This window comes from Meleagris gallopavo, chromosome 3 (genome assembly GCF_905368555.1).
Source record: "Meleagris gallopavo chromosome 3, MGAL_WU_HG_1.1, whole genome shotgun sequence".
NCBI lineage: Eukaryota > Metazoa > Chordata > Aves > Galliformes > Phasianidae > Meleagris > Meleagris gallopavo.
Window position 1 is genome coordinate 71,305,776 of NC_139406.1, and position 9,306 is coordinate 71,315,081.

The window sequence follows — 9,306 nt, forward strand, 5'->3', positions numbered from 1 at the left end:
GACTCTACATCTACCTGAAACTCTGAGGTGTGCCCATATAAACTGACATAGTCAGGAGGGAAATCTGTGCTAACATCATTATGTCCAACATAAACTGAGGATTAGGGCATCTAACTCAGACATAGCATTTTGCTTCATTTAGACCCAAAAAGTGAGCTAATGGTTCTGAAGTGCTCTCAGACTTAGGGACACATACGTTTTTTTAAGAATGGCTTGTTTTTATCTTTGGTACCTCAACCTGTTTGCACATGAGGGAGCACAAGTGACTGCGGGTGATCCTTACTTTGTGGCTCTGGGTCGCTAAGTAGCCTCTGTGTTCAGAGACACAAGGAGTCCTCCCTGTCCTTGTCAGGCAGAAATCTTCCCAAGCATTCAAAATATTTTTCTCAACTTGAAAGAATTATCAGGGATTTCCCACTGAGTCTCAAAGGCAGTCATACATTTTATTTGTTTTATTACAAGGCATGTAAGTAAAAACTTGCATATCTGAAAAAAGATATTAGATAGAAAATAGTAATAAAATTAACATTATTCTTTAAGAAACTTGGTAATAAATACATTTCCCCTCAACATTAAAATGCTTGTTACTTTGCACAACAATAAATACAGCATAGCTCTAGCATAGAGAAAGGCCAAGACTGGATACAAGAAGTCTGTGTGGTTTCTTAAAAAAGCTCAGGTGATTTATAAAGGTTTGGCATCCTGCACTTGATGTACTTTGATAATGCTTGTGCTTTAGTTTCATTTTGACTATGAGTTTTAAACAGGCCCCTAATATAGAAATATGAGAGGAAAATTTATTTGACTATAGGATTTTTCCTTTAAATATTTTCATAGTAAGAGATGTGTAAACTCATTGAAACCAATCCTTGAAATAATAAAAAGAAGTGTTTGGATGGCTATTCTACAACAATGCATATTTTCAGCTGTGGGTGCTCAAGCCTGACCAGCCAATTGGCGAGGGATCAATGCCTAGTCAGTTCCTCAATTCTTTACACAATTTTCAAAAAAGAAAAAAAATAAAAATAAAAAGAGTAATTACAGTGAGAAAGAGTAAAGAGCGTAGTATTCACTTCCCAAGTCATGACAGTTTGAGGTTCGTAAGCTACTATCCAAAGGTGAGTGGAGAAGAAATAGGTATATGCCGGAACGCTTTCCCAGCACAATTTTGGATCATTCTGGTGTATACTTTTCTTATAAAACTACCAAAGAAAATGAAAGAGAGATATTTCCATGCACTGTGCTGTTCTTATGTCAGCACGTATCGTCACAATCACAACTGTGAATCTAAGTCATTTTCATACCCCAATCTAATATAGATTATTTCCCACAACATAGTTCGATAATGTCCACAAAATGCCGCAAGCTCTGGCAGAGTCCAAAGTTCTTAAAGTACTGATAGGTCATGACAAGACTTGGACTTGAGTTTGAAGGCCATGTTCTTGTTGTTCTTGGCAACTATTTTGCCCCAGAACCGCCTGGCTTTCTTCGGGATGCTCTCCCTTCGTTTCTGGTAAGCCAGCCGCTTCTCATTCTTTTCCTTGCTGTCCCTCCTGAGCCGCACCTGCCTCACGATGCCTTCAAAGAGCTCTTTCACGTTGTGCTGCACGGCTGCCGAGGTCTCGATAAACTTGCAGTCAAACACAACAGCGCACGCTCGGCCCTCTGCAAAATCACAACGGGGATCTGTCATCAGATGTCATGAACCAGAGTGGGAAGCAATACGGCTATGGGCTGTCACAAGGGGGGAGCCAGTGGCACCAGGGGAATTCCTCAAGCCTAATATAGCCATGGATAAGTCTTTAATCATCTAATGCTGCCTGGTTGGGCATGATTCATCTGCTCTGTGTCACAATCCCCTGGCAGCAAAGGGGGGCAATCTCCTGAAGAGGGCTGGTTCTCACCATTGGCTGTGAAGGGAGGGAGCTGGCTGACATGCACTGACAGGGGATGGAGAGGTCAGCCATGACTCAAAATCACCTGATCATCATACGAGCAGACTTCCACAAGTCACGTTAAAGGGTGACAGCAGTGCCCCTCATGAGCCCAGCACAGCTCTCACTACCAGAGGAGGCAGGGCCCAAGCACCCTCCATAGACCACGTGTATAATCCAGGGTCTTCAAACAGTACCAGACTTGGTATGAACAGACACAAGTACCAAATCCTTAAAGGCAGAACTATGTCAATAACTTCAGAGGTATATCTGAAATCACAGCTCTTATCTCAAACTTAAGTATAAACTAGCCCTGGCAGATGTCTTTAAAATGCAAGCCAATTCATGCTGGCTTCTAACTTGCTGGGAACTCGTTGCCAGGATGGCTAAATCTTTCAGGGGACTTTTCAAGTTGGCCAGAGAGACATGAGAAGGAACATGATCACCTCTGGCTTCCTGATGAGCTACCTCTGTTCAAATCCTTCACTTAGAGAAACCTGGACAGCAAACAGAGGAACTGTGCCTGTACCAGTGAAACAAAAGTCTAGATCAATTGGGAAATAGGCAGGATAGCTGCAGAGAAAAGAAAATGCTGTGCCAAGAAACCCAGTGTTTCCTGTGTACTCTGGCCAAGGGGAGATTATCTAATGAGGTGCCGTGTGTTATGTCACCTAAACCTCGAGGAAGTCTGCATAAGAAGAGATTCTACTGTCTGAAGAGCTTGAGGGTCAGCAGTAGCTTTCCCAGATATCTTTCTATTCCTATTTATGGGCTTAGGACTCCTCAGGCTTTGGGAGCATGGCACAAGCTCTTTAGTCATTTGCATGTAGCAGAGGGATGGCTGCTTTAGCATCTCAGAGCAAGGCACCAAGCAGATCTCTCCTGAAAGGCTGTGCAGCACCTGCCCAGGCCAGTGAAATGAAGGATGAGAATTTAAATTCATCAGGAAGTAAAACCTCAGATAAGAGGAGGACCTGGCTAAACAAGGAGATAATCTTTGGCAGCAGAAATTGGAAACCTAAGCTGTTCCCAGCTTTCAGCTCAATCTGCAGTGGTCTTACATGAGAAGCTGGAAAGGAAGAAATTCAAGCTGTTTTTATGAAGCAATTTAAATTTGGGAAAGAGATTATCTGACATGTAGCTAGTGGAGACTTAAAGACTTGGCAGACCTTTCCCGGTGTTCCGTCCTCTCTTTCAGCCCTCTGTTTTATTGCTCTTTTGTTGCCTGGTCCTGATCACAGTGTATTCCAACCATTGTAATGTTCAACAGCTATTGTATGGCTCTTAGGCTTACAAAGTTTTTATCCTCATCATTTCCCTTACCTGCTACTGAAACTTCGCGGCACCTGACAAGGTCACTTTTGTTGCCAACCAAAATAATGGGAATATCTTCTCTCTGCCGAGCCCTGCGGAGCTGTATTCTGAGTTCAGAAGCTTTCTCAAAGCTTGCTCGGTCTGTGATGGAGTAGACAATCAAGTAGGCATCTCCCACTTTCATGCAGTGGTCTCGAATCCATTCTCCTTCACGCTGTTCAAAGCAAACAGTCAGACATCATTATGCCCTGTACAGATTTTGCTTAGAAAATATAACATTGCAGAATCTAAACACATTCCTGCTGTAACTGCACTGGATATGGTTTGAATCACAGTTGTACTAAAAGCAATTCCAAAGCGGTGACCACATGAATACTTCAGCATAAAGGAGGGTGAAATTTGCCCCTGATAATTCATTATACTGGATTAAGATCGGAATGAACATTGTTTAGAAAATGGCTTGAATATTTTGTTTATCATTAAAAAAATAAAGAAGGTTTGCTCTTCTCAGCCTCACACTACAGTTGTTATGCATGCTTGGTTTGCTATGGGGAGGATACTGATACTGTGTTTATCCTGAAGCTGAAGTATAGAAAAACATATTTTCTTTCCCAAAAGATAACTACTTTTTATACTAGCCCTCATTCATATGTACTTTTCTTTTGGCATTTGACTAGTATATATAAATGAATGTCGTACCTTGTTATCCCACATGTCGAGCAGTACAATGGTTGCACTCTCCCCATCCACCATCAGGGTTCTTTCATATGTGTCTTCTGTAAGAAAAAAATAGAAACATTGGTAACATATTTTGTGACATCATGTACATTATAAAAAAAAACAAATAGCTTACTAAGTATAATTTTTTCGTAGTTCATGTTAGTGAGCCAAGTTTTGTGCTGGCTCATGTTCAGTTCTTTCCACATTTCCATCAGCACTAAACCTGCCTTCTGTTCATTACTGGTTGTCTTACTTTCCATGATATATGAAGGAGACAGAAAGATCAGAAAAGGAGATGTTCATTATTTTGGTTAATATTTTCTTTATCTTATGTGAGAGAGAAAATAGAACCAGTGGAAGAAATAACCAAAAGCTGAACATTTGCCCCACGGGAGCAGCAGAGTCCAGTGAGGCTGAGTAATGGAAAATATTTGCTTTCACTTTAACAGGGACAGTTTACGGGTGAACAGACACTGCTGCTGAGAGCAATACAGCTAACAGCCCACCAAGCAAAGAGGGCAGGGTTTTGTGAGGCAGGAGCTGTTGAGTTTTAGAGACTGAAATGACTGCTGCATCCCATTTCTTACCCATTTCACAGTTTCCCACATTACCTTTGATGTTAAAAAGCAGAGCAATCAACAAACCACAGCAGTATTTATTTTGTACCGAAACCAGAACAACCCAAATCTAGATTATAAATGCTGCATTACTAAGTTCTGCCTAGATCTGGTGATCTGTTCCTACTCAATCACAGTGAATCCTTGCTGTGAAATTCTCAGCCTAGTTTCCGCTTCAAATACTAATCCTTCTTCCCCCTAGATCCAAGGACATTTGGATGAGCAGTATGAGGCTTGAATCCCTCTCTAGTCTTGTGTTGCCAACCAGTGAAAGATGCTGGGCTTAGGGTTTCTCAGTGTACTGCATCTTTCCGTGCACTGTGTGAGGAGTCTGTTCCAGCCATGCTTGTAGATAGGACCATGCCTTAACTCCTGCCTCATACAGTTTCTTCTGAACATTAGCAGAGTGAACTTTCCCCCAAATTGTAATCACAGGCTTTCCTCAAAGCCAAGAATCTACAACCATGAAAAAGACTTAGCCAAAAAATATTCTATCTTTAAAATAAAATAAAACTTTGTAAACAACAACATAGGCTTGACACAGCTTAAAATGGAAGGATCAAAGCACAAAGCTAATCAAGAGGAGCATCTGCATTCACAGGTTAGATGAATCTCATAGCTGGTTGCAAAACTAATCCCTCAGAGCAGCTGTATTCCCTCTGTGAATTTGCTGCCCTGGAACCATCATCTCTTATTTCTAGTTTGTAAGCTCAAGTTTGGAGAATAGTTTCTTTGATCAAGCATTGGCATGGGAACAAGATCCATCTGCACCAGAGGACAACATTTAGAGGACTACTTCTTTGTTCTCTGTGACACAGGGTAAGGCTGCAAGTACATAACCACACTACTCGAAAGTGTTCTGCCCCTGATCAGAGAATCATAGAATCATATGGAAGGGACTTTTAAGGGCCATCTCCCTTGCCATTAACAGGAACACCTACAGCTAGATCAGGTTGGTCAAAGCCCCATCCAGTCTGACCTTGGGTGTCTCCACGGACAGGGCATCCACCATTTCTTAGGCAACTTGTTCCAGTGCCTCAGATGGTCATACTCAGAAATTATTTGCACTTTGGATGGGACTTCAATAGGATATAAAACAGACTGCAAGTGAGCAATTAGTTCATCTCATGCTTATTTTGAAGTTGATATTAAAAAAGGAGAAATACAACAGCAGGTTTTCTGATACTTCAATGAACCTGGCCTTGAAAACTTGTCGTGGCTATACTCCAAGCAATATTGCTGGGAGTGCAAATGAAGGAAAAATCCATATTGCTTCCCATGAAGGAGACGGAAACCATCTGACAAGGATGTGCAAAGCAAATCCTGGCATAAGAACAAGAAAAGCTGTCCTGTCCATGCTCCACCGTAGGCTGGAAAAAAAGCTCAGTAATGCTCCATGCTAGCATGGGCACCAACACAACGGGAACACATAGAGGAGAGAAATGCCCTGTGTGTTGAATAGCAGTAACAGTCAGCAACTTGCATGTGTTCCCAAGATGACAGCACTTGTGTCCTTAGGACCACAGCAGGTTTCCATCACTGCATGACCCACATCACCTCGTTCACACAGTATGCATCATGGCTGGGTGCCACAGCCTCACCTTCTGCATTGACTAGTCTTTGAGACTAAGGAAGGTTTCAAAATCCTCACTAAGACAGAGGAACATGAAATGAAGAGTAGACATATTTTGCTCAGACTCCCTACAGCCTATTCTGACACAATATATTTATACGTGAGGCTGAGATGACATATAATGGCAAATGTTTTGGAGAATTGGATAGGGCTTTTTTATTTTTCATTACATTCATTATTCATTATTTCTGAGCGTTACATGCTTGTGGACCACAAGGAAAGGTCCTAGTTTTTCTCTGCCCTGAAGAAAGCTGGCGATGGTCCTGTAGTGACACGAGAGTTGGACCAGAATGAATACTGAATGGCAATTTCCAACAGATTCTTTGAAATAAAAGAGCATGAGAATCTGTATTGTTCCCTTTCAGAGGCTTTGGGTTGTTGTTAGAGAGTATCATCCTCTTTGTAGCTTGTTTTGCTCATTCTTATTTTCTTGAGATGCATGTGTTGGAATTGGTTTTGACAATCAGATCCAGATGTTTGCTGCGTCAATTTTAGATTAAATGACCTTTCTGATTTTCCATGCCAATTTCTGCTGCCATGGCTGATGGCAAGAAAACACAGTCCCCAGAGCATAGTGACCTACCTCCCAGCACCTCGCAGTCGCTGTCAATGCTGTCGTGTACCCCTGCAAAGATGTTGGCCAGAGATGACTTGCCCACACCTTGCTCCCCAATCAGCACCACTCTGTAGCAGTTGCTGCAGGACTCAGAGGAGATTACAGAGTCAGATGACTCCGAGGACCAGCTCCTTCTGTAGTATTCATCGGGGCTGATGGTGTATCGCTTCTGCGCATTATACTCGTTGGAGTCCTTCTGGACCAACAGGTTCTTCCCATCAGCGGGGATGCTCCATCGCTGCTGCTGCTGCTGCAGGCTGCTGTGGTGGCTGCGACGCATGGTAACGTTGTTGAGGGTCATTTTTTTATCCCTGCTGAGAAATATGGAAGCCACACACTTTACCCACAAAATACTTACAAATACACCTTATTAAGTCAAAGCAGCAGGTCCTCTCTTCTACAGGGATCCAATATACAACAACAACAAAAAAAGGAGACTTCACACTCCTTTGTAGTTGCTAGTACGCAAAGAAATATTTCTAGCTAGTGAGTCAGAGGCTTTTTCTTAGGGATGATACCACCCCCATACACTAATCCTATCCGTCTTTAGCCTGTACACGCTTCCTGCAGTGCTAAGTGCATGGGCAGAGAAGCACTCAGCAAAGCTCACACAAGGCTGCATCCCCATCAAGAGATGGGCAGCACCTGCAGGCACTGCTCCCTGCCCTCCTGCCTCCTGGGGCAAGCAGAGGGACCCATTGAACTCACAACCTTACACAGCTCTCACAGGACAGGAAAGCCATGCAAGCAAGCATATGTCTTTAGGTCTCATCTAAGTCAGAACAAGCTTCAAACAGTGGCTCTCTGGCTGCTAAAGGGGATACAACCAAATCCAATGACTTTTCAGAGGAGGTATAGGTTCAAGCCATTACAGAAGGTGGCACTGGCAGAAAAAGTTCATTTACAGATTTACAGATGCTAAATCAGCAATTTCATTTATTGTACAATTGGCTAACAGGTTAGCTCTTCCAACTTTAGCATGGCCCCTAATTACAGTTAAATTAGCAAACTTAATTTTGCCTGGGTTGGAAGCAGAGCACAGTGATGTCATTCTCTTGGGCCACCAGCGACCATTTTTAGGAATGTTGTTTTGATGCTTCCCAGTTCTCAGAGTGATGGTTATTTGGACATTTTGCTTTTTGGAGTATATCTGAATTTTATCATCTCTCTTCTCTATGTCAGTAGGCAGGAAAGCTGCCCATGAAATGAACTTTCAAACTTGAATAATAAGCGGTGAATGAAAATAAGCACAGCAACACATAAAAACATATACAGACCACTACTGCTTTTCACACAAAGCTATCTGGAAACTTCTTAGAATGAACATAGGTCAGGGTGGAGAATAAGCAAACCAAAGCCACTTTCTATCTGAACTTATTACAGCACTTGCAGTATTTTCTCTGTGACACACAGTGCTTAGTGGCAAAACTAGATTACTTGTGCAGTCCCAGATGCAATAACTTTGCCAACAAGAAATACAACTGACAAGAAACAAGGCAGCAAGCAAAGCCTGCTTCACAAAGTCAAATATTAACTGCAGTTTTATTTATGATGCATTACTTTCTTTCAGTTTCCCCACTGAAAAGACCAGATGAGAAAAGGCAATTCCAAATCAGTTAGACATCAGAGCCCAAATAAATGATGACTGTCAATAAACAATCCCTGAACAGTCCCAGTCATGAGCGTATCATGATTTCTTCCCCAGCAAGCTATCATCCTTCATTAAACAAACCCTAACAAGACAAACACTTCTATGTCACCACTGCACATCGCAGTCCAAGCCCAGGTTTGATGGCACGCACTGCACTTAGCTGTGTGGGTCTACAAAGCCACAACAAACCCCAAGGACACACAACCCAAGGCACTGTAGCCAGAGCTGCCTTACTTGTGTACGTCCGTCCGCGCCGTCAGCTCCGGGTTTGTGCTGCCCTCTGCTCCGTGGGCTGTGCTACACTGAGCTGCTCTGCTGGAGTAAATCCCCTCCCGCTTAGGGCTGCCTCTTTAATTCCTTCTCAGCGAACCTGGTTTATATTAAGCCCATCTGATCGGAGACAGGGCTTTTCCGTGACGTGGTTGGCCTTTCCATCCAACAGCCAACCCCCAGCTGGGAGGGAGCAGACATGCAGAAAAGCAAAAACTTACAAACAGCCTCAAAAGACTTACTTGAAATCATATGATTGTCTTTGTGTTGCCAGTAAAATAAACACATTTGGGTCTTACATGAGGAAAACAGACAAGTGGAAAAAATTTGAAAAAAACAAGCCCTTCCATCTCACTCAATTTTGCATTCAAATGCTCGTAGGATTAATGATGTTTTTAAAACTACATGTTTCCTTAATGCATTGAATGCAGTAAATGTGTAATGTTCTCTGTCTGCAAAATGTGTTTAACTCCCCACTGAACAAGATGTTTTTCTGGAACAAAATATCTGAATGTTATTTTAGAATTATCTCACAAGCATGAATATTATTC

At 42.4% G+C, this 9,306-nt stretch overlaps 1 protein-coding gene across 2 annotated transcripts; it reads right to left on the bottom strand.

Moving 5' to 3' along the window:
* Positions 1-418: 418 nt before the first annotated feature.
* Positions 419-8,875, bottom strand: GEM (GTP binding protein overexpressed in skeletal muscle). Of its 2 annotated transcripts, none has more exons than XM_010709132.4 (5): positions 8,720-8,875; positions 6,802-7,148; positions 3,948-4,024; positions 3,258-3,462; positions 419-1,665 (listed from the first exon to the last, which is right to left on the bottom strand). In XM_010709132.4, exons 2-5 carry the CDS (start codon positions 7,133-7,135, stop codon positions 1,388-1,390), a joined length of 894 nt encoding a protein of 297 aa, XP_010707434.1. In that variant the 5' UTR covers positions 7,136-7,148; positions 8,720-8,875; the 3' UTR covers positions 419-1,387. The 2 variants fall into 2 exon arrangements, with proteins under 2 accessions (XP_010707434.1, XP_003205228.1); XM_003205180.5 differs by having other exon boundaries at positions 6,802-7,145; positions 8,720-8,874.
* Between the last annotated feature and the right edge of the window lie 431 nt (positions 8,876-9,306).

Coding starts and splice junctions, on each gene's coding strand:
- GEM (XM_010709132.4), bottom strand. CDS start 7,135: ATGACCCTCAACAACGTTACCATGCGTCGCAGCCACCACAGCAGCCTG. Junction 4,025..6,801: donor CGACTGCGAGGTGCTGGGAG/GTAGGTCACTAT, acceptor TTTTTCTTACAG/AAGACACATATGAAAGAACC. Junction 1,666..3,257: donor CCGCGAAGTTTCAGTAGCAG/GTAAGGGAAATG, acceptor GTGATTTTGCAG/AGGGCCGAGCGTGCGCTGTT.